The 25411-nt window shown below is 44.1% G+C and overlaps 2 protein-coding genes across 30 annotated transcripts in view; one reads left to right on the plus strand and one right to left on the minus strand.

Annotated features, from left to right (window-relative positions):
- NCOR1 (nuclear receptor corepressor 1) overlaps window positions 1-4747 on the plus strand; it is a gene marked incomplete at its 3' end in the record, with an annotated part of 145681 nt that extends 140934 nt beyond the window's left edge. For 19 of the 22 annotated variants that reach the window (XM_082374037.1, XM_082374041.1, XM_082374043.1 and 16 more), the window contains 4 exons: window positions 274-327; window positions 773-994; window positions 3348-3527; window positions 3678-4747. In XM_082374037.1, coding sequence (XP_082230163.1) covers window positions 274-327; window positions 773-994; window positions 3348-3527; window positions 3678-3883 — 662 coding nt within the window. Of the gene's footprint in view, window positions 1-273; window positions 328-772; window positions 995-3347; window positions 3528-3677 lie in introns of those variants that run through there. The other 3 variants (XM_082374039.1, XM_082374026.1, XM_082374035.1) reach the window with 2 other exon arrangements.
- Window positions 1-25411, minus strand: part of TTC19 (tetratricopeptide repeat domain 19) — a 33827-nt gene that overhangs the window by 2255 nt on the left and 6161 nt on the right. For 5 of the 8 annotated variants that reach the window (XM_082374140.1, XM_082374139.1, XM_082374141.1 and 2 more), the window contains 4 exons: window positions 25221-25315; window positions 9973-10127; window positions 8633-8795; window positions 7336-8075 (listed from right to left, as the gene is read on the minus strand). In XM_082374140.1, the coding sequence (XP_082230266.1) occupies window positions 7942-8075; window positions 8633-8795; window positions 9973-10127; window positions 25221-25315 (547 nt within the window). In that variant the 3' untranslated portion in view covers window positions 7336-7941. Of the gene's footprint in view, window positions 1-5555; window positions 6417-7335; window positions 8076-8632; window positions 8904-9972; window positions 10128-25220; window positions 25316-25411 lie in introns of those variants that run through there. The other 3 variants (XR_014238796.1, XR_014238795.1, XM_082374142.1) reach the window with 3 other exon arrangements.

The following is a 25411-nucleotide window of genomic DNA, read 5'->3' on the forward strand; positions in this document are numbered from 1 at the left end:
CCCTCTGTGTGTTTCTCCAGCACTGCAAAAGTTCCTTTCCTTCCTGGGCTATATTGTACTCCTGTTCTGATTTCTTACTTTCTGATTTCTTTAAAAAAAAAAAAAAAAAATTATTTCTTTCACTTTATCTTCACTTAATGGGTGAAAAATAAAGTTGAGATCATGGAAAATAAAAAGGTTAGTTTTATTGCAGGATTTTTTTTTGAGACTTTCTCTCTTTCGATGTATGTGATTATCACATCTCGGTTAACTTGAATGTTTGTTTAAATACAGCAGCTGCTCAGCCAGGAACTGAGATCTTTAACCTGCCGGCAGTCACCACCTCAGGTAAGGTTCAAAAGACATTGTTTGCCAATAGGAAACTGGTACAGTAGCAGTCAGTCCAGCAAATAGGTATTGAATACCGACTGCATACAGGAAACTGCTCCAGGAAAGCTCATCATTTAGTCAGGGAGGGAGAGAGTCAATGGCGTTAAATAATGAGTTGAGATTCAGTAAGTACTTGTTGAAAAGATAAATGAAGAAAGAGAATCAAAACTATTAAAGAGCTAAAAAGGGAAGAAAGCCGTCGTCGCGTAACTCTCACACAAGTGGGTGCCTGATTTAACAAAGAAAAACACATTGCCTGTGAGTTACGCTCGCTGGACTTAGCCGGCCTCCGTGTGGGCTCTGTGTTGTAGGCACCTTGCCAGGTGCTGCGTGTCCTGGGGGGGCTCCTGTCTCCCGACATGCCCTCGGAATCAGGCAGACGCGTCGTGCTCGTCTTTTGCAGGCTCCGTGAGCTCCCGAGGTCATTCCTTTGCTGACCCTGCCAGCAACCTCGGGCTGGAGGACATCATCCGGAAGGCGCTCATGGGGAGCTTTGAAGACAAAGTGGAGGACCACGGGGTCGCCATGCCCCAGCCCCTGGGGGGGGTGCCTGGTGGCGCCGGCACCTCGGTGGTGACCAGCGGTGAGGCCCGGAGAGAGGAAGGGGACCCGTCACCTCATTCAGGTAAAGGGCTCATTTCCGTGCTCTTCTGCCGCCTTTCCCAAGAAAAAGCCAATTTATACCCCAAGTTGTAACGGATCACTAAGAGATTTCACTTATGTGCTCAGAGTCGCCTCTGAAGGTTTCAGTTACTTAAACGAAGTCTTTTTTTTAACCTGCTCAGACATGTTAGTAATATGAAATTTAAAAGGATGAAAATTTTTACCCAGAAAGTTACCCTCCAGCATATCAGTGTTTATTTTTGCTTGCATCTAGTCCTTATCTGTATACATACACTGTAATTGTAATACAAGTGCAATTTCATATTCTGCTTTTGAATCAAAGTAACTTACTATTGTAATAAAAATGACAGGCTCAGTATAAAAGAATTTTAAGCCACAGAAAAGAGTAAGAGAAAAAAACCAGATCACATCGTCTAGAAAGCTAGTGTTGTTGTTTACATAAAAGGACAGCTTATTGGAATGAGATAAATTTATGCATCCTATTAAAAGCAAGCACACAAAAACCAGGACTCTACTCTTTATATATGTATATATAACCTTTCTTCTTAATCTTTTGAGAATATCTTTTATACCTTAAAAACTACCTGAAGGTCAGCAACATTTCAAGTTTAGTTTATTTTCCGGTTATGGTCAAACAAACGATCTCACTAAGGTTAAGAAAATGAGATTAGGGGTTTTAGTTATTTATTTTTACATATATATGTTAATTTTAGGACAATATGAATTTACTTCCTGCTCTAAAAGATGAGCCACTGTCTCCCATCTCTGCTCTAACCTCCCGATTTTTACTGATTTTAAGTGTGTGTGTTTTAAGGTTGTAGTATTGGTGACTTACACAATTACAGTTATCCTGGTTACATAATCTTTCTATTATGGTGTTTCTTTCTGGGAAAGTTTTCACACCGTTTTCTCCAAAAGGCTGTATCCTGAGGTGCATGCGCAACAGTGTCTTCTTGCCGCCTTTATGTTTGAGACGGCGGTTTGGCAGGTCATAATACGCAGCACGTACTTTTCTCAAAACATCCCGTAGACACTGTTAGGTTTTTTTCTGGCATTCATTGTTGTATAAAAAATAAGACCAGATGTCTCCCGCGCCCCCACCTTTTTTTGGTGGTAACTCTCTGCCCAAAGAATCCTTTTTTTCCCTCGATTTCGATAAATGTATCATGCGTGTGTTAGTATTCCCCATCCTGTATCAGATCTCCTGATCACAGGAGGGCGTTTGCCCCTTCAGGTTGGTTTCTGCATTCAGGGAAACGTTCTATCCTATGTTCCTCTTAGTTACTTTCTCCTTCTTTTTGGGGCCCTGCATTTCAGAAACAGTTACCTTTTTGCTGGATAGTCTTTGTCCTCTGTATCTGTTAACCTTCTAATTATTTTAGTCATCTTGATCTTTTTCTGTTGCTTTTACTGCGAGTCTCTCAGATTTTTCCTTTGCACTAATAATTCCCTTTCCCTCGTGTCTATTCTGACCCTTGCTGTCTGTCTTTTGTTTCCTAAGCCCTTTCGCCCCTTTCATTTTGGTTATCTATTCTTTGAGCTTCTTTCTTAAACTGGCCTCATGTATTCTGAAGTTTTCTCCAGTGTTTGAATCACCTTCCCTGCCCCCACCCCCACCCATTTCTTTATTATATTCTCTTCCTTATCATCAAGGATTTGCATTTCTTCTTTTTCCAGATAGTTGGAGGGGTCAAAGTTGCTTCCTGTTCCCTTTTTCTATGCCTCAGAGGACTGGGGGCAGGGCGAAACTGTTCTGCTTGGGCTGAGGAAGACAAGTGCTGGTGACCTGGACTCTCATCTCCTCTGAGATCTTTTTAACATTTTGTTCTGGAGCCCACTTGGGGCTTCCCACTCCTGCGAACTTCTGCTGAGTTCATCAGCTGTACAGCCTGGAGAAGCAGAAAGGGCCACCTTGACTTGTCAGGCTCTGCTGAGGTCCAGTAGTGCCCTGAAGGGGCTTCTGTTCTACAGTTTTCTTCCTCCTCTGTAAACTGGTGGGGGAGGAGAAAGTGAGGATTTAAGATGTTTGTCAGGCAGCTTTCATTTCCTTAAGCAGTTTCTGTGCTCCAAGGCCAAGAAAGAAATGATGTTCCAGAAATGCTAGTTCCTTCATTACATGTTTCTGAGTTTATGGCATGAGGACATACCCCTTTTTGACTTTAGCTGCTATAAGTAAATTCTGGCTTTCTTTTAAATATTACTTTTTTACTTCATTAGGCACTAGGATTTGGATTCTTCATGCTACCATTTTGCTTCCTTCACTTAGCATTAGATAATCATCAGCATTTTGGTAGATTTTAAAGTTGAGAACATAATTACTAAATATCAGCAGTAATAATTTATTTCACTTTTAGGAGGAGTTTGCAAACCAAAGCTGATCAGCAAGTCAAACAGCAGAAAATCGAAATCTCCTATCCCGGGGCAAGGCTACTTGGGAGCTGAACGGCCCTCCTCGGCCTCCTCTGTGCACTCAGAAGGGGATTACCACAGGCAGACGCCAGGCTGGGCCTGGGAGGACAGGCCCTCCTCGACAGGTGAGGAGCTGCTGGGAGTCTGAAAGCAGCCAACGTCAGGGCCTCGGTTAGCGCGGCTTCGAACACCGCTTCCATCACAGCCTCACTAGGGGGTTCCACCGTCCGGAGCGGAGGCCGAGCGCGCATAACCTCCCCCCCCTCCTCCCGCAGGCTCGACGCAGTTCCCCTGCAACCCCCTGACCATGCGGATGCTCAGCGGCACGCCCCCCGCCTGTGCGCCCGTCGCCTGCGCGCCCGCCGCCTGCGCGCCCACCGCTGCCAGCCCCGCCGCCCCTCACCAGCCGAGCAGGATCTGGGATCGGGAGCCGGCCCCGCTGCTCTCCGCGCAGTATGAGACGCTGTCCGACAGCGACTGACCTGCGGGAAGGGGTCCCGGGGCCCCCCGGGCGGGGGAGGGGCTCTAGTTTCTGGTGGCTTCAGTTTTAATTGCAGGCCAAAAGCCTGCCCTCCTAGGACTTGTGCCCAGAGACTTTTCAGGAGAGCCTGGGCCACAGACGACGACGAAATGATGGAAGTTTATTTCAAGAGTCAAATGAGGGGAAAAGGCTGCCCGGATATAGGCAGTTCAGTGGATTATAATAATAGTGGAGGACTGGAATGTAGAGTTTTTAAAAAGTGGATAATTCCTGTTCTTACATCTGTTTGTAAAGAATGTCTTTAAATCACTCTTCTGTAAATAGATGACCTTTTTGCAGTGTTTCCCCTCGCTCTAGTATCTCGTGTACTTATATTCAACTCAGCGCATCAACTCGGGGGGTAATTTTTAAAAATCTCGTCTTTTTAACCTTTGCCTTCTAAACAACCTCATACAGCCCAGTTATACAATGTTGGCTGTCAGGGGCATTGTACTTTTATCCAATTTTGTTTCCTTCAAACTCAGATTCCCAGTGATGTTTAAAATCTTGTGATAAATGTTTAGATTTTTAACACAGACCCTGTCATAAAATCTGTACGTTAACGTATTAGGGTCAAAAGGAGAAACAAAATTCTGCCATACTGTAAATTTCCAGTGCAGGCTTTAATTTTTTTAAAATTAGAAGCACTGAAAAAATAGTACTGCATGGGTATTGTTATAGTTCAGTTTTTAACGTTTTAAAGGCTTGAGGCATACCTCACTGTTATGCACACTGGTAATTAACCACGCCCAAGAACTCCTTTTCTCCTGCATTTGATGCAGCCCAACAAAGCTTTTGTTTTGAAATAAATCTGACTGCCCTGTCCATTAGCTACAGTAGATTATTTGTGATTTAAGGCTTTTGGTGTCTCAGGTTTCAAAGGAAAAACTTACACTTTCCTTTAGTTTGCTATCTGTTAGTGGTGGAGTCAGAAGGCTACCATCTGTGCAGAGCCTCAGTGTTTCAGGTTTGCTTCGTGCCGCACGTCCTGAGCGCTCGTGGGGAGCAGCCGGTCCTTCCCCTTCGTGCCACCCTGTGCTTACGTTCACTTTGACTCCTTGTGGGCAAGAGTTTGCCAGATGTTTTTATTTCACTGACTGACTCTCAAGAAGCAAATAACTTAAAAGACTGAATTTTAAACCCATTATGGTACTAGAGGATCAGTCTTACCCTTCAATAATAATTGCTTGTTGAATTAAACATTTTTTTTCATACAACTGTAACATAGCATTGAAGCATCCTTCTGTAGCACACGGATGCTAATGGTCTTGGGGGAATGCCACCGAGATAGAGGTCTCTCAGGATGATAAAAACTAGCACTTTATAGACTCTTAAGTAAGTAGACCCGAGCTTTTCAGCAAAAGTAGTCAAGCCTCTAAAGACAGCAGGTGTCCGACAACCACTGACTAAGCGCCTCCTTTGTAGTGGAGGGGACCTTGTCCCCTTTTTGTAGATGTGGATGCAGGTTCAGTACATTGCCCACACGGTTAAATAAGCAACAAAGACAGGGCCACAGACCGACACTAGTCTGAAGCCAAGGGAACTGTACACCTGCGTATGCTTGAGGTCCTCAAAGTAAGCTTTAGATCAGGTGTAGTGGTCAAATCCCTACTACCTGGAAAGCTGGTACGACTTTATAAATACATAAAAAGTTTTAATGTGAATGAAAAACAGTAACTTAAGGTTTTTGCTTAAAATTTTGTTTAGGTACTAGTAATATTTTAGATTTTAATTATTTGTCAACAGTCCCAAAGAGATGATGCTGGTATTTTTCTATGACTAGTTCTTGAGAACACGTCAGATCAGAGCCCTGTGCGTCACCTGTGCAGCTCCACTCAGGACCCAAAGGGAGCGGCTGTTGACCACTCACCCCTCCTCATCACAGTGCAAGTTGTTTTACTTCACCTGCCGCCACCTGGAGAAGAGATCCCGCAACGGGAGACAAAACCCACGGTCCCGCCTCGGTTCAGAACAAGGGCAGGACGGAGTGCAGGCCTGCGGAGGGGGCAGACCGCGTGGGAGGTGGAGGCCCACCCCGGCGTGACGTGACCTGGCCAAGTCAGCTGTGAACCGAGGTGGGATGCTGCGGGCTGAGACCCCAGGGTTGTGAAGCTACAGCCTGGCAAGTGGCTTTCTTTTAGCCCCCAGAACGAAGTTACGGTTCACAGAACTGTGACAGCCAGCCGGTGTCCACCGTGTGTTCATGAGGAGAAGATGCGTCGTGCTTGAATGTGGGTGTGCTGGGTGATTCTATCTTCAACTATCCACGCCCTGAAAGCTCCAGTGAGATAGTTCAAGTTTTCGTGCTACTGCGAACGGTTCACCTTTGGATTCAGCCCCGTCAGTGGCAGGCCAGTCCTCCTCGTTTTGCTGCCTCAGTGCAGTGACCTGTAGTGACCGCAGCGCGTGCACAGGAGCTTTCTGGAAAAATCCCGCGGGCGTTCCGGGACCGGGCGCCGCGCCACCGAGGAGGCTCAGAGATTCCCAGTGAAACCTGGAGCGAAAAACCTCCCTTTCAGTGACTCCTGCAACTGTGAGAAGGTAAAAACGTTCTCAATGCAGAAGGTGAGTAGTTGACAATTTTTTAAAGTCACTAATAAATGAAGACTGGTTGCACTGAAACTCAACGTGAGTTAAAGTTTGTCTCTCCAGAGTCAGACTTGAGTGATTAAAGTGGGAAGATGGATACATCCGCAATGTTAAGATGATAGTTTTAGTCTAATCCCTGTATTTTACTTTTATTAACTAACTCTTTAGTAAATTATTTTTTTATGAGAAACTCAAAGATTATGGAATACATACACTATTATTGCAGAGTGTCTAGTTTATTATGAAAGGATTCTCCCAGTATGTACACAGGAACCCAACTGTCAGTTTATCCCCCACCCCCACCCCTCCCCGCCACCGCCACCGGCACCGCCACCGGCATACCAGCAACAACAGGGTTCCTTCGTGGTACCTAGAACAACCGCAAAACTGCTGGGATGAAAACACCATCGATGCCCCCTGTGTTGTGTACTTTACATACTCTGAGGCAGTGTGATAAAGCTCTCAACACAGCGGCCTATCCAGGTAAGGTCATCCGCCAAATGCATGCTCCCAGGCCTAAGAGAGACTCTCACTACAGACGAGGATACTGAGACCCAAACTCCAAAAGCCTGAGCTCGGGTCCAGGGCACTGGTTCCTCTACAGCAGCAGTGGGACACGCCACAACGACTGGGCGGCTTTCAGCGCGACACCTGCAGGGCCCCACGGTCAGAGGGCCTGGGGACACCCGTGACCGGCTGCAGAGGGTGAATGCTCAGGGAGCAGGGGTGCAGGGCGCCGTCACTCCTTGCCCTCCTCCTCTTTTCACACTTGTGTAGGACCAGATGGTGCACACAAAACATACAGTTCGCTTTTATTTGTAACCAATCAAGTGGGCGCTATACTTTCAAGTGCCTATTCCCACTTTAAAACTTCATGCTGCTGGCAAGCCAAGATACTACTTTTTTACGCATTAAGTCCCACACTGGGCTTCAGGAGATAGATTATAAGAGGAAATCACTCACCGTCATCCCCCTTTGCCATGAGACCGGTAGCTCTGGTCTGCCAGGTATTGATAAGAGAAGGCAGCAAATCAATCAGTGGACAAAAATCTTATGGGAGGGATGCCTGGCTGAAATAGCAGACCCCACCCCAGAGGGAAACTGGCCCCTCTCAACCTAGAGTTATTCTCGGACCAACATGGACAGCACCTCACCAGCCAGCCGTCTGCTGCAACGGAAAGCATTAACCGACACCCGTCCGCAGAAGCAAAATCAGTCAGGTGGGGGGGCAAGTTTTCTTCGCAAAGCAAACGCAGCAGTGTACACAGCGTGTACAGCTTGTCCCCCAGCAAGGCTCAGTGGAGGGGACTTGAGTATCAAGGACAAAGGATTTAAGCCATTGATTAGGGTGCCACTGGGACAGGAATGAGAGGTGTTTGTTACTGTAAATTCCCCACAACAAAGAAAGGGGGGTCTAGAGCTTGGGAAGGTTACGACACAGGTCTGCTTTTCCGTGACAGCTCGGCCAGCTCCTCCCTGATGTGCTGCACAGAGACCTCATCTCTCTTCAGCTTTGCTCGCTTCAGCGCTTCCCGGTAGACCTCTTCTGCTTGTGCGTATCGCTCTAAAATAACCCGGAGAGAAGGAAGAGTAAAGAAAATGTATGTTTCACCATGATTCTGAAAGAGATTGTGAAGAGAAAGCACAAGTGATGGGACAAGTCTAGTTCATGGCACGTGGCCTCGTTTCACCCCGTGACACCCGGGACCTCACGGAGCCCTTCCTGGCACACTCCAGTGGCTAAGGCCTTCGCCCACGGTGGTTCGGGTGAGAGACCTGTCGTTGCAGGTTTCTGAGCAGAATGGCAGAGTATGCCCATCGAGCTGCCGTGCCCTGTCGCACGAGCTCCGTGAGGAACAGATTAAGCTGCGCGTGAGACAACATTTAGAAACCTGTAAAGCACTACAGAAATAAGGTGCCACGGCAGACGTTTCCACCTCGATGTGCCTGACAGGCCGGCAGGGCAGGACGACAGGCGGGACGTGAGCTGGGCCCGACGGCGCCTCCCCTGCGTCTGTCCCCACTGGCCCGTGGGTTCGGGAGCACCCTGTCCTCACTGCCCCCTCAACAGCACGCACCCCTCCCGAGGCCGGCCCGCCCGCCCAGCCCCGCGCCCCGCACCTCCGTGCAGCAGCACCACAGCCAGGTTACGGAGCAGCACGTGGAGCTCGGGGTGCTCCCCCTGCCTCGCCAGGTCCGAGGCCCTCTGCGCGTGAACACAGGCCTCGTCCGAGCGGCCCTGCGCGTCCAGGCTGGCGGCCAGGTCGCTCAGCAGCACGATGGTCTACAGGCGGGAGGAAACACAGGCGGCTGCTGCTTGCAAACACCTCCACAGCTCGAGAGTCAGCGTGGAGTCTGACGAACTGTGGGTACACTGAAGGGGTCGCCTTGCCTGGCAGTCCAGCAAAGGTCAGGGCGTCAGCAAGTCGGGTGCATTGATCATTCCCACTGCACAGCATCAGCCTGACCCTCTGGAAAATGATACAAATCTAGACACTAGGTAACAGGGTGAATATTACGTATGAAGCTAACTAATTATCAAAGGAGAAGCAGCAAATGAACAACAACAGCAAAAAGAAGTGACAGAATCTGATCCCCTTCTGTTCAAGGTTCAGCACCCCTGAGAAGCCGGCCTCGGAGCCGTACTGTACTACGATGTCCCTCCTGTCCTTCAGGAAGAAGAAGAGACCCGCCACTGCTCTTGCAAAAGTTCCCACCGAGTCTACAAAACGCTGTGGCGCTAAGAGCGGCGGGCCTCACCGCCGCCTCCACTTCAGGCCCCGGTTCTAGCACCTGGTGATTCGAATTCCACGTCTGTCGTGCTCTTACTTCTCAGCGCTACCCCGTGAAGGGGTGCTCTAAACCCCCGCTCCTGAAGATAACTCACAGCCCAGCAACTTGCCCTGCTCGTCTGCTCGCAGCCCTGGGGCATGTGCAGTCCAGTTAGAACTTTCATGTCCTAGGCTGGGGGGTACCAAGCATTCACAAAGGGACCCATTTCTTACCTCTTAAGACAAAACAGATGATTTCAATTCAATGTGTTCACCGTTCTAACAGGAGGCTCTGCATGCTGTGCTTAAATTCTATGTCAGTGGTTTTTAATTTTGTTTAATGCAGTCCCACCGTCCTTTTCCCCCTATGTTCCCCTGGCATTTTATCGGTGGGGCTCAGGAGGTGAGGACCTGCATGTGTTAACCTGTTCCTCGTAAGATTTTCATAAGATTCAGTACCTAAAATACCGTGCTGCGCAAACCAATCCTCACGTAAGCCCTGCTGGGCAGACCCAGTAACTCAGCAGCAGCCTCAAATCCTTCTAGAAACAAGCAGTTGGGCGCAGGGGGGAGGGGTGGTCGGGCACGAGGAGGGGGATGTACCTGGGCCACCTGCTGACTATCTGTCCCCATTTCTTATTTCTGGATTCTGAAACCTTGTCTTACAGTCCTTCTGTTTTCCTCCCTTACCTGTGGGTGTCTTTCTCCTAGTATTTCTTCAGAAATCTGCAAAGCTTTTTCATACATCCTTTGTGCCTGTGATGGCTGCTTGGAGAACAGAAGGTAGCGGGCATAGCTGTCTAGGCACATGCCCAAGAGGAGGTGGGTGTTGGCTTTCTCTTCCACTAGGAAGGAAATAAGAGCAGTGCTGGGATGTAACAAGTACAGTGCAGAAAGTGAGGCAGAGACGTGGCCAAGCTGCCCTGATCATTTTTCTTATTACCAAGACCCACACTGATTGTTTCACGTCACTAAAGAAGTACTCCTAACCTTATACTTTGCTACACAAAGGTGACAATTCAGGTGGATTAACATCTAAACTGGCTCCTGGACCCACCCGTGTGTGTTGGGGAAGGGGTGGAGCGTCTCCACACCAACAAGCAGTTGGTCACCAGCAGGGTATCTAAGAATCCAAGTAAATTCTGACACCATCCACCCAGAGTCCACAGGCTAACCCCCTCCCCCGATTTCAGACGCAAGTCCGGGTCATCACCTGTGCTTGTGAACAACTGGCTGTAAATCAGAGGTTCCCCAGGACTCCCTCCCTCGGGTTCAATTAGTTAGCGAGAGTGGCTCACAGATGACTAGATCACTGGTTTATAAAAGGCTGTAACTCGGGAACAGCCAGATGGAAGAGGCACAGGGCAAGGTGTGTGGGGAAAGGGCCTGGCGCTTCCCTGCCCTCTCCAGGTGCCACTGCCCCAGCAGCGCCCCAAACCCCATCCTTTGGGATGCTGATAGCGGCTTCATTCATTCATTACAGATGATTCAGTCACTGGCCACTGACTCACTTTCCAGTCCCCCCCCCCCCCCGGAGGTCGGGGCTGAGACTGAAGGTTCCAACCCTCTCATCTCGTGGTTGCCTCCACCTGCAACCAGCCCGTCCTTAGGTGCAGTCCAAGTCACCTCATTAACATAACAAAAGACACTTTAAATCACTCCCAACACCTAGGAAATTCCAAGGATTTGGGAAACTATGAGTAAAGACCAGATATTTTTCGTCATCTGAATGACCAAATACATATTTCTTATAATACACAATACTGCAATATCCAATTAAATGACGTCTGAGTCCACACTTAGTTTCAAATTTTAATCTAATATTATTTAGCGGAACCAGGTGAAGATAAACTCAAAGAAGAAGAAGTTAACAACAAGAAAAAGTCTAGGGCCAATGAAGAAGTTTTCAGGTATGAAAATAGCTACATACATACAGAAAGGAACCAGAGAACACTCAGAATCCTGAAATGGAAAGTCACGAGCCAAATTTAAAGAACAGCTAATCCATTTTTTGAAGAACAGTAAAAGGCTGCAATGATATGGCACCTCCCAACACACGCAAGAATTGACTACATGACGTCTGAAAAAGAACAAACTTCAAACACCTAATGCCGTGTGAGAAGAACCAGAGAACAGACCTAGGGACCAGTATCTAAAAGCAACCTGCACAAGTAAAGACTCAGGAGAGATGATACAAAAAAATGTGGCAATGGTGATGAACTAGATCAAAGGAAATTTTGCAAACAGCTCAGCTGAAAGTAAACGTTTACACAAAGGACTTGAAAAAGAGGTTCCCTCAGATAATCTTCTGTAACACCATTATTAGACACCCAAATGAAAGGGTTCAGACAGGTTTCTTTACCAGCAAAGGTATTCACACCAAATACCTTTCCTTCCATATCATCCAAGTTTCAGAAAACTTACAAATGGGATAGAGAATTTAAAGACTATGTTACCAAGTAACAGTATGACCAGTTATTGATGAGACAGTTTACATAAAACAATGCAAGTAAAAATACCTACTGAAATAATATCTGAAGGTAAAAGTGAAAAAAAAAATGTTTTTCTTCAAGTAGAAATCGAAAGTTATTACTTTGGCCTAGTTATATACAAAGGGTAATGATAATCATTTTCTTAAAATCAAATTGGGAGTAGTTTTAAATAGATCACACCTTACAAATTTATTTTCAAAAATATAGATGAAAATTATTTTTATAAATATAGAAAGTATATATATAAGTTTATGGATAAATATAACCAATATAAAAAAGCAAAACATAAGATGGCACCAAATAAATACCACATGTAAAGATACCATATTTATTAAAAGGAAATGTTGAAACGGAAAAATATATCTCACTATGAGCACTCTTTTTAAAATGCTGAGCAAAAGCTTATAAAATCAGCAGCAGTTTAAGATCCACACTGTTGGGAGATAATGTAATGGACAAAGGTCCAGGTAAAGACAGACAAACCTCTGTGCTCTCTTCACTTACTAACAAAGGTCCAAGGAGATAAGCTATTTGTAACAGACTGAGAATATACAGATACGCTAAAATCCATGTTCTTGGAGAACATTTAAAAACAAAAATATTTACCATATACCAAAACTATCACAAAACAATATATAAATTAATTATTCCAATTCTGGAAACTGTATGTTTCAAACGTGACTACTGAATCATATTTCTGGAATGTGTGTTAATAACTCTCTTTAGATATTTCTACATTAACAAAAGCATGCTCTTTTTACATTTTACAATTAGAAAATATGTTCAACACTGTAACTCAAAAGTACAAGAATAAAGTGACAATTCTAGTAGAAAATTACCCCTGATATCCATAATGGAAATTAAACTAGAATGGCAGAAAAGATAGTAAAGCTTTTTAGAAAGAATAACTGATGAGGTAAAATTTTAGCTGTAATATTTTGTCATTGTTAAGAAGAAAATACATTTTAAATTCATAGCACATTCAAATCGTACTAACAAAAAAATGAAAAATTTTTTTAAACAATATACTTCTCTAAAAATAGGACCAAGGGAGAAATAAAAAGACTCCATAATAAAACCTTTAGCACACTGCCAAGTTAAAAGTTCATACCTTTAGTAAAGTACCAAAAAGAGTTCCTCTTCTAACTAATAACAATTAAAACATGGTTCTTTGAAATATTAATATAAACACTGTTAGAAATTAGACAAGAACAAATCAGATAACCTAATAACAGCTGAGAAATAAATTGGGATCGTTTATACAGAGCTTCCCCCAAAGGATTACTGGAATCTGAGGGGGGAGGGAAGCATACTTATTTCTTCAAACTTTAGTTGTAAATAGTTCTTTTTCACAAATTATTCCTAGGAGAAAAAGATGAGCTACCTAAAAGCAGTCTATGAAACAAACAAGATTCATCACAGAAATCTGTACTCAAAATATAAGCAAACTGAATTCTCAAATGCACAAAGGATAAATGCACCAAGCAGTTTTTGTTCCAGGAATACCAAGAGTGGCTCAGTCTACTTAACGTATCAGTATATCAAATTAGGCTTGCATAAATGCAGACTAAAAGGAGTTTGGTAAGTTACTGGAACAATTATATGCACTTAGAAAAACAGGAATAGGGACTCCCCATCAGTAAGAAAAAGAGCATCTCGAATTTACGAAAACGTGAGCACAGGCATCTAGCTCCCCCACCCACCACCAATAATAATCTAGGAAAGTCTACAGGGTCTTTGAACCTAAAGGTGTTTGCCACCCATGTTCGAGGAACATCCATCCTAGAATTTCTGCTAAGCTGAATCTCTCATTACCTAACCGATTACCCCATCGGCACTTCCTGAGACCACTAATGGGATCAGTGGAAGGAGTTTTTGGTTCCAGTAACATGACTGATAATCTGAAAACCCTTCTGCTTCAAATATTAGATAAATTATAACAAATATCCTTTTACGTGTACAGCTGAGTTCCCGAGAGAAGGAAATCCCAAGGGCCAGAAATCAGAAATAAGCTAAAACCCGAAGTGGAAAGCATGTGTGTTGATGCAGGAGAAGCCCAGTTCTGGTTGGTTCTGTGGGTGGCCTGAGTGTCTCTGAATCCAGAATTGGATTCTTCACCTTGTGCAGAACAGAGAACTAGATGTGAAGCCCCTGCATGAAACCAGGATGTTCCCCAGAGGCTGCAAGAGAAGCCTGAATGGCCAAGCCGGGATCTAGAAGGGAACAGTGACCGCGGGGAAAGCTGTATCACAGGCCTGTGCACACGCAGTGTGATGTCCAGATCTATACCATCCATTTAGGCTCGGACCCGAGCGCCTGGAAGAAACAAACAAAACCAGCCTGGAGACTCATTTCTCGAACCCCGCTGAAGATGAATTTATAACCCCAAGTAGGTAAGCCTGAAGATGCATCAGAAATGGAAATCAGCAGACAATAAAAAGGAGGTCTTGCCCTCCAGATAACTGAGTGATCCCAGACTATAAGCTAAGTAGGGCCAAATGCTGACCCAGACGCCAGGTATGCTCCACCTCAGAGCCTGGCACCGGCCCCTCCTCTGCCTGTAACTCTGCTCAGCGATGACCACTTGGCTTACTCCCTCCCATTCTCCAGGTTTCTTACCAGTCGGGCCTTTCCTGACCCCTCTATAAAATACTGTACCGCCCGACCCCTCCCCTAAATACGTATTTCCTCATAAAGTTATCTATGTAGCCCTTTGTCATCTTTGGATATGTTATTAAGTTAGTGGATAGTGTTTATTGTGTGTTCTTCCTCCACTAGAAATTGAGGAGGCGTCGTTCAGGCTTTATTTACAGCTGTATCTCAGTGCCTAGTAATACGCCTGGCATGTCACAGGCATTCTATCAGTTATTTCTTGACTGACTGGTTGAATGAACGAACATATATAAAAAGAAATGACTAGAAACGTGAAGGTACTGAACTAAATATAGAAGATACAATAAAACTAAAAGTTTTAATTACAGAAGTAACAACACAACACGGCATATATCTACGAAAGCTCAGTACAGAGACGTCATTACAAACCAGTGAGAAACGGATGCACTAATAAAACAGTCCTGAGCTAAAATCCGTGCTTGAGGGAGGGAAAGAATCATATCATTACCTCACACCATATTACAAATAAATTCCATGTAATTGAAGACTAAATGTAAAAAAGCCAAATATTTAGAAGAGACTATCTTTCTGACCTTAGAAGAGTGAAGGATTTTATTAAACAAGACTCAGAAAACACAAACTATAAAGGAAAATATCAAAAGATTCTATTACATTCAATAGAATTAATCATTCAATCTCTGTCAAATGCCCTAAAGTGCAAAGACAAGGTCACAAAGAGATAATGTAACCAACAAAATAGATGCTCAAAAAAAGATGCTCAAAGACATTAAGCTGAGAACTCTTACAAATCATTCAGAAAAAGACAGCGCTTCAAACAAATAAGCAAAGGGGATAAAGAGACAGTTTTCAGAACAGGAAATCTGCATAGCCAATAAATACATGAAAAGATGTTCTGTATCTCACTAGTAATCAGAGAAACATACACTGAAGCCACAATGACACTCCATCATATCCACCAGATCATCCAAAAATTTGAGTCCAATAATAACAAGATACAGAGCAACAAGAACGCTGACACACTGCCACGGACACTGTAAACCAGTAAAAGCACACTGATGAGCGACTTGGTAATGTCTAGTATTTGCACCCCAGCGGCTCCACCCCTAGGGAACATCCTGCACGTGTGCACAGAGACACAGGCCCAAGCATTATGTTCTACAGCAAAACAGGTAGAACCTGCATGTCCATCAACAGGAGGAGTGAGTACACGCCCACAAGGGTGTCAGGGCCACCTCTAGCTGTATCCCTCCTTTCCAGGATGGAAAAAAAGCACAACCTCACCCCTCACCCCCACCCCAGGGACTAAGTAAAGAAAGTCACCCCTTCTGGACAGACAGACAGCGTGGCAAGCGAACAGGGCCTTTATGCCAAAAAACCCTGGTGCTTTAAGTATCAATGAGGATAAATCTCTGCAATATGCTAAGTGAAAAAATAAACTGCAGAAACAATTGTACAGTATGATGCCATTCATAAAAAGTTTAAAAACATATTAGTCCATAAAAAGTTTAAAAACATAAACGTATTGTTTATTGATGTATACAATAAACAGGCATAAGAATGATAAAGACCAAAACCAAGTAAATAGATGGTTTACCTGCTAGTTACATCAAGCAGGAGTACACAGGGGCTTAAACTCCCCCATCCCTGCCCCAATCATCACCTGAAGCACATATGGTAAAATACTTAGACTTGACAAAGCTACGGGGAAAGTGTACAGGTGTTTGTTAAAGTCTCCACTCTTTATTTTTGCTTGAAATCTTAAAAAAACAAAACAAAACAAAACAAAAACGCACCAGAAGAAGAAAAGGACAGAACTGACTTTTCTGAATAAGTCAATAATATGGAATACACACTGGAAAAATTCCCAAAATACAGACAAGAACCTGAGAGGAGAGAATAAATTTATACTACAGAACAGAGAAGAAAGAGTCCAACATACATGTAAACGACACTCCTGAATAAAAAACCACAGCAAAGCAGAACTGTAGCAATAATCAAAGGTGCACTACAGAAGCTCAAGAGAACTGGATTTTAAAATGAAGGGTCACCACAGACCAGACAAAATTCATAGAGACCAACCCCCTAACCTTATGCTAAAAAGCTTCTGACACCTACAAAGTAACCAGGCAGGAGAAAACAGGTTATCTACAAAAGAAGGCAGGGCTTCCCTGGTGGTGCAGTGGTTAAGAATCCACCTGCCAATGCAGGGGACACGGGTTCGAGCCCTGGTCCAGGAAGATCCCACATGCCGTGGAGCAACTAAGCCCGTGCGCCACAACTACTGAGCCTGCGCTCTAGAGCCCGTGAGCCACAACTACTGAGCCTGTGAGCCACAGCTACTGAGCCCGCATACCACAGCTACTGAATCCCACGCGCCTAGAGCCTCTGCTCTGCAACAAGAGAAACCACGACAATGAGAAGCCCGCGCACCACAACGAAGAGCAGCCCCCGCTCGCAGCAACTAGAGAAAGCCTGTGTGCAGCAATGAAGACCCAACACAGCCAACAAATTAATTAACTGATTAACTAATATATATATATATATAAAAAAAGGCAAATAAGTTGGCCTCAGAATTCTCTGCAAAAAGTCCCACTAGATCTAAAATTCCAGATCACAGAGAAAAAACAAGTGGGGAGAGGTAGGAGAATGTTAAATTGTAGTCACCTCATCTTACAGAAGAAACTGAAAACAGAATGTTTTTTTCTGAGTCAAATATGTCTTTTAGAAATTTTTAGGTTACCCTTGAATAGAACTGGAGACCATAGATGTGCCTTCCTTTCAAAATATAAATGGAGGTTTAGTGAGAAAATCGTCCCTATAAGAGGGACATGAAGGGGCTTCCCTGGCGGCGCAGTGGCTAAGAATCCTCCTGCCACTGCAGGGGACACGGGTTCAAGCCCTGGTCCAGGAAGATCCCACATGCCGCGGAGCAACTAAGCCCGTGCGCCACAACTACTGAGCCTGCGCTCTAGAGCCCGTGCGCCACAACTACTGAGCCTGTGTGCTGCAACTACTGAAGCCTGTGAGCCTAGAGCCCGAGCTCTGCAACAAGAGAAGCCACCGCAATGGGAAGCCTGCGCACCGCCACAAAGAGTAGCCCCCACTCCCCACAACTAGAGAAAGCCCGCGCGCAGCAACGAAGACCCAACGCAGCCAAAAATAAATAAATAAATAAATTTATTTAAAAAAAAAGAGGGACTTGAAAATATAAGAAATAACAAAAATGGAAAGCTTTTAATGTAAAAAGTTAGACCAAATATCACTTTCAATTCTAACTTTAAATAGGTTTTAAGATTCTCTACCACAAGACAACAATACTCAGATTAGGTTAAAAAAATCCAAACACAGCCCTCTACAAAACACATACTGAAAACAAAATTACTCAGAAAGTTTAAGAGTAAAATACAGTCAACAATGTAAAACTAAAGTTTGTGACAAATACCTTAAGTAGGAAAAAATCACTTTTCTGATGACAGGATAATTCACAATGAAGAGATATATATATCCGGGGCTCTATACAGCATAGAAATATGTATAAAGAAAGAACTCACAAAGACGAAAGTTCTGTCTAGAACTAGACAGAATCAGAAGAGCTGAACAGCACTGTAAACCAACCAGACCTGACAGATGTCTCCGGAGCACGTCTCCCAGCGGCTAAGGGACATACTCTTCTCAAGTGCATACGCAGCATTCCCCGGAATTAGCCACGTACCAGGCCATGGAGCAAGTCTCGGTAAAACGTAAAAGGACTGACAGCATACAAAGCATGCTCTTTGACCATAATGGAATGAACTTAAAAACCAACGACAGAAGGAAATTTTGGAAATTCACAAATATATGGAAATTAATCAACACACTCCAAAATGTCCAAAAGATCAAAGAAGAAATCACAAGAAAAATTTAAAAATATTTTGAGATACATGAAAATAAAAACACAACATACCAAAATTTATGGGATGCAGCTAACACAGTAGAGGGAAATTTATAGCTGTAAATGCCTACATTAGGAAAGATCTTAAATCAACAACCTAATCTTCTACCTAAGAAACTAGCAAAAGAGCAAAATAAACCCCACAGCAAGCAGGAGAGATATAAAAGATTAGAGTGGAAATAAGGGAGGTCGAAAACAACAAAAAAATTAGAGAAAATGAAACCAAAAGGCGGCTCTTTGACAAGGTCAACAAAATCGACAAAAACCAGGAGCAACTATGAATAAAAGAGTCAGGAAGGCCCTTCATAATTAAGAGCGGTAAACACAGAGGCGCTAAAGCACTTGATAAACCAGGTTAGCAGATGCACCGCATTCCAGCAGCCTCCTTCAGGGTCCTCAGTGAGCCCCGGCCTCAGTCCTAGAGCATGCAGTCCCCATAACAATGCTGTAAGGCACGTTCTACTGTTTCTTTACTGTATGCATGAGGAGACTGAGGAGGGGATGAGCAACTTGTCTAGTCCCACTGCCCTTCCAAGTGGAAAAGCGGGAATTCCAACCAGGCGCCAGACTTCAGGCACTCATGAAACCAAATATGCCACCAGAAATACTTCAACTCTCCAGAAGTGTTTTACTGAAACTATGAAAATGAATGAAACTCTCATCTCAAGGAGAGGAGGAAGGAATCAGTGGGAAAACTCTCTTAAAAAAAGGAAATAAATCCGCAAAATTAAAAACTGGGAAAGGAATATGATCCTGAATACACAACAGAATATTGTTAAGTTATGCTTTACAAATATAATTCCTAAGTAAGTTTCTTCCAGGAAAATACAGGTCTCCAAAATTCTTTCACCCATGCATTCACTTATTCAACAGGTATTTATTTAAGCTGTGCTCTTGGCACTGTCCTAGGTACTGAAATCAACTCAAGAAAATGGAAGAAACTTAAAAGTATAAGTAACCGAAGAAAGAAGAAAAAAAGCTGCCAGCGAATCAACTCTAAAGGAGATCTGAGCCATGTGCTTTCATAGATCCTACAGCTTCCAAGGACTAGATCACTCCATGTAATACCCCACACCTATTCCAGAAAACACAGAAAGCATGCCAATTCATTTTATCACATTAATACAATCCTGTGATGAGAAGCTCAAGAAATACACTATGGATCTCACAAAACAAAATAAATGTGAAAGTCTAAATAAAATATGAGCATTAACTATTACCCAGCAGCATACCAAACAATTAACCAGTTACCGGCAAGCCTGACTTGCTCCACACATAATAATACATCTTCTCACACGGTCTCGCACCAAATCAGATACAAGACAAAGTTGTCCAGCACCACTGTTATTTAATGTTCTGAGGTTATGGCCAATGAACTAAATTTAATAAGGGGAGGGAGTAGGGACACAGAAGTATAACTATCTGAAAAAAGACAATTATCATGACCTCCCAAATCTTTAATTATATATCTGGAAATAGTGTGAATATCAACTCAAAAGCAAATAAGTTTAGTAAGGTGTCCATTTAGAATCAAATGTAACAAAACAGCTAGCTGTCAGATCTACCTGAAAAGATCTGTAAGCAGAAGCAGACCACGCCCCCGAATGGGAAGACGGCGTGATGAGAGCAGAGCTGCCGTTGGTCTCAGCCACCTTCCTCACATGATTCAAGTGGACGGGGTTCCGAACCTCTGTTAGGAATGGGTCCTGATCAGTTTTAGCCAATCATGCTAATGCCACTTCTCTTGCCAAGGACGGGGTTAGAAATGCCATATAACCCAATCTGGCCAGCAAGAAGTAAGCATAAATCTAGGGGGGGGCTTCTAGGAAAAATTACCTTGATTCTAAGAGAAACATGCAAAGTGGACGCTGTCATTTCTGGATGAGATTCCTGGGATCTGACAGTCACTTTTCAACCACAAGGAAAGCGTGAAGAGAAAGCCAGCACACTGAGAGTGTCAGTGAGGATGGGGAGACCATACCCCTCAGGACTTCAGTGAGCCATAAAGCACTGCCCCCTTTCACTGAACTGCCAGTCACATGACATAATAGTGTCCTCACTGCTAAACTTAATTTTGTTGAAATTTTTTGCTATTTGTAGTCAAATGCTAACTAAATTCAGATGGCAACCTCCCCAAACTAATTTATAAACAACACAAATCTAACAATTCATTCTCAAAGCACTTTGGGGAGTGAACAAAAAGATCTAAAATTCACATGAAAAATACCTAAAATTCATGTGGAAATTGAGTGAAAACCAAATGGGAAAAAATTTTCCAAAAGAAGTATGTGTGAGACCAGTATCACCATGTAACTCAAATGATATCACCTAATTCAGACAACATATACTGTTATGAGTCATCAGATGAATAAATCAGAATGGAAAACATTAAAAGAAACCCAAGTATATACTAATTAATATATTATAAGCACATAATGATGATAGATTATTATCTTTAAGAAAGCAGTTACCAGGGACTTCCCCAGTGGCGCAGTGGTTAAGAACCCACCTGCCAATGCAGGGCACACGGGTTCGAGGCCTGGTCCAGGAAGATCCCACATTCTGTGGAGCAACTAAGCCCGTGTGCCACAACTACCAAGCCTGCGCTCTAGAGCCCGTGAGCCACAACTACTGAAGCCCGTGTGCCTAGAGCCTGTGCTCCGCAACAAGAGAAGCCACTGCAATGAGAGCCCGTGCACCGCAGCGAAGAGTAGCCCCCACTCACCGCAACTAGAGAAAGCCCGCGCACAGCAATGAAGAACCAACACAGCCAAAAGTAAATCAATAAATAGATAAATAAATAAATAAATTTATTTTTTTAAAAACTGAGAGGGACTATATTTCTTTAGAAAAAAAATTAAATTAAGAACAATGTAGCACATGGGAATTCCCTGGCAGTCCAGTGGTTAGGACTCAGCCCTTTCACTGCCATGGCCCGGGTTCAATCCCCTGGTGGGGGAACTGAGATCCCACAAGCTGTGTGGCCTGGCCGGAAAAAAAAACCAAAACAATGTAACATGTTTTCTTTACTGTATAACTAGTAAAAGGTAAAAATCTTGTTTATAATAGAAATTAGTTTGCTCTGACAAGACTCCCTTCACCTAGGAAAAGGAAGTGCTTTCACCATATGCTACTAAATTTTTAAAAAATCAGGTTACAGGGATTCCCTGGTGGCGCAGTGGTTAAGAATCCGCCTGCCAATGCAGGGGACACGGGTTCGAGCCCTGGTCCAGGAAGATCCCACATGCCGCGGAGCAAGTAAGCCCGTGCGCCACAACTACTGAGCCTGCGCTCTAGAGCCCGTGAGCCACACCTACTGAGCCTACGTGCCACAACTGCTGAGCCCGCACGCCTAGAACCCGTGCTCTGCAACAAGAGAAGCCACCGCAATGAGAGTCCTGTGCACCTGCCATGAAGAGTAGCCCCCGCTCGCCGCAACTGGAGAAAGCCCGTGCGCAGCAACGAAGACCCAATGCAGCCAAAAATAAATAAATAAAATAAATTTATAAAAAAAAAGAGACCCAATTTAAAAAACAGAATCAGGTTACAAAGAAGTCATGTACAGTGTGACTCCTCATTTGCTTATTAAAATGTAAATAGCTAGAGGAAAACAAGCCTAGAAAGACATACACCAAAAAATAAACAGGAGTTCTTAATACAATTATGAGGGATCTTTATTTTCTTCTTAATGCTGTCTGAAATTTTCTTCAACACCCTCGTATTGCTTTTGGAGTCAGAAAAGACTGCTTTATACTCTTAAGCAACTGTCTACAGTCAATGTATAAATGAAACATAGCAAGGGTGTGGATAGTTCAAAAATGACTTCTTTGACAGGTAGAACCTGTTTTTACATCTTTTGTGAATTTCTTCAAAGCACTTCCACTGCACTGACATTTGTCAGTGTTTGTTGGGCCTTTTGCCCTTTCGCTCAGCAATTATTACTGAGCCTCAATCATGTAGCAGGCACTACTCCAGGTCCTAGGGATTTAGCAGTGAACAAAACAGATGAAGGCTCTTTCCCTCTTTGATAGGGAAGACAGACACTAAAAACGCTTGAACAAAAATGAACTTTAGCAGCGATACAAGCACACAACACACACACACACCTGCTTCCCAGGGTGACAAAGCAGGGGAGGAGAGAGGTTCAGAAGGCGCGCAGGTGGGAAGACCGGCCGGCAGGCTGGCCCCCTGAGCAGAGGCCTGGATGAAGACCACTGGCCACGGAGACAAGAGCAGGTACGAGGCCCTGTGGCGGCACTGAGCTGGGAACGTACGACAGTGAGAGAAGAGCCGGGTGGTGAAGGTGGAAGGACGGTGTCAAACAGGCAGGTGGGGGCGGACAGTAAATGCTCTGAGGGAATGAAGGGAAGCAGGGAAACCTGTGGGGAGACGATTACAGGAGTCCAGGCAAGAAGCAGTGACGGCCTGGACCAGAGCGGTAGGGCAAGAGGGTGAGACGGCTGTGGCGTGCGTGCATTTTGATGGCTGATTCAGCGCAACTTGCTGGAGAATTACACGTAGGGAATGAGGAAGAAATCACAGATGATGCTTAGGTTCTTGGCCAAAGCACCGGCTGAATGGTGGTGCCATTTACAAAACGGGCTGCCTTGTGAGAAACCAGTTTGCGAGGGGCAGAAATCAAGTGACCCATGTCGGCGGGGAGGGGCACTTATAGGGGTAAGAGGTGCAAACTATTCGCTACAAAATAAGCCACAAGGATATACTGTACAACTGTACAACATGGGGAACATATAGCAAATATTTTACAATAACTACAAACGGAGTATAACCTTTAAAAACTGTGAATCACTATACTGTACACCTGCAACATATAACATTAGACATCAACTATACGTCAACAAAAAAAAAGTTAAATCAATGCAGGAAAAAAAAAAGAGAGACCCATTTCGAACATGTTAAGTGTGAGATGACCATTAGGCATTCAGATCAGGATGTCAGGTAGACAATCTGACCCACGAGTCTGCAGCTCACGTACGGGCGGGGGCTGAAGATGTAAAACTGACATTTAAAGGTATGGGACTAACTGCTGTCTCCTAGTGTGTGAGGGCAGAGAGAAAACAGAAGTGGGCCAAAGACAGCCCTGAGGCCCGCTACGTTTACAGGTGACCCGGGGAGGGCAAGGGACCAGTGAGGTGTCCCAGAGCCAAGCGAATGAAGGGTTTCCAGGAGGAGACAGTGATCACCCAGGTTGAGCTGCTAATAAGCAGAGCTGGTAAGATAAGGACTGAGAACTGGTGACCTTAATAAGGGGGGCTTCAGTGGAGTATGAAGGAGGAAAACTGAGCTATGTGCAAGCGAGAGCTGGAAGACCCGTGCGTACAGAAAACTCTTTGAGGCCATATGTACTGCTTTAGGGACAACAGAGTTGCCTGCTGTAACTCTAGCATCATGCTAGCTCTAGGCAAAGAGGAAGTGTGAAATCAGAGCTACTGAATGAATGTCAAATCTGAAAATTCCCAATACGTCAACCCACATTAAGAAACCCGAATGCATATGAAAAGATGCTCAACATCATTAGAGAAATGCACATCAAAACTACAGTGAGGTACCTACCACCTCACACCAGTCAGAATGGCCATCACTAAAAAGTCTACAAATAAATGCTGGAGAGGGTGTGGGAAAAGGGAACCCTCCTACACTGTTGGCGGGAATGTAAGTTGGTGCGGCCACTGTGGAGAACAGTATGGAGGTTCCTCAGAAAACTAAAAACAGAGCTACCATATGATCCCGCAATCCCACTCCTGGGCATATATGCAGACAAAACTATAATTCGAAAAGACACACGCACCCCTCTGTTCATAGCACTATTCACAATAGCCAAGACATGGAAACAACCCAAATGTCCATTGACAGATGAATGGATAAAGGAGATGTGGTACATATATACAATGGAATACTACTCAGCCATAAAAAAGAATGAAATACTGCCATTTGCAGCAACATGAATGGACCTAGAGATTATCATACTAAGTGAAGTCAGTCAGAAAGACAAAGACAAATACCATATGATATCACTTATATGTGGGATCTAAAGTCTGACACAAACGAACTTACCTGTGAAATAGAAACAGACTCGTGGTTGCCAAGGAGAGGGGGTTGGGGAGAGGGATGGACTGGGAATTTGGGGTTGGTAGATGCAAACTATTACATTTAGATGGATAAACAACAAGGTCCTATTGCAGAGCACAGCAAACTATACCCAATCTCCTGGGATAAACCATAATGGAAAAGAATATTAAAAAAGAATGTCTATATGTGTAAAACTGAGTCACTTTGCTGTATAGCAGAAATTAACACAACATTGTAAATCAACGATACAAAGGAAGGAAGGGAGGGAGGGAGGGAGGGAGGAAGGAACCCAAATGGCTGAGAGCCAGAGAGCGTCCCGCCCACCCCATTCTGTTCCCAGCATGATTCTTCATGCTCTTCCCTCCGCAATGAGGACAAACAGGCAAAACATGAGCTTCGCTTCCTCTCTCATATCTGGTGGACACTGGGGACCAACGGTACTTAATTAGTTAATTAGCGTTGTGACTGGTAGCTGAACCAAGAGACAAGAGAAAAAACTTCCCTTTCTGCTCCCCAATTTTCCAGAGACGATATATAATAAAAATCAACAGATATATTATGAAGACGTCACCACGGGGTTAAAAAAAACAACAACAACCAGTGGTCAAGTCATTTAAAGAAAGTATCTAATTCCAAACCCTCTGAGACCTTAGAAACAGCCACAACTTCCAAAATGAGTAACTTTCCCTCCCCCAATTCAGATACCTTTCTGTTTCCTTTACCGCAGCCTAAGAGTGAAGCCCTTTGTGGCAAAAAAGGCAACTGTCCAAAAAATAGTCAGGTTTCCCTACCTGACAAAGTGTCTTCTGATAATTCCTTTTCTCTTTCAATTTTTTCCTCTAGAGTTGAAATGCAGAATTCATAACCAGCAAGAGCCAATTCCTGCCTGTAAAGCAAAGAGCATCAATCAGCTGTACACCTTTCACAAAGCGCTCTTCTGTCCTCGTTTTTCCAGCTCAGGTTTACATTACCAAGTGTAAGA

Source organism: Balaenoptera borealis, assembly GCF_965194805.1.
Source record: "Balaenoptera borealis genome assembly, chromosome: 20".
NCBI lineage: Eukaryota > Metazoa > Chordata > Mammalia > Artiodactyla > Balaenopteridae > Balaenoptera > Balaenoptera borealis.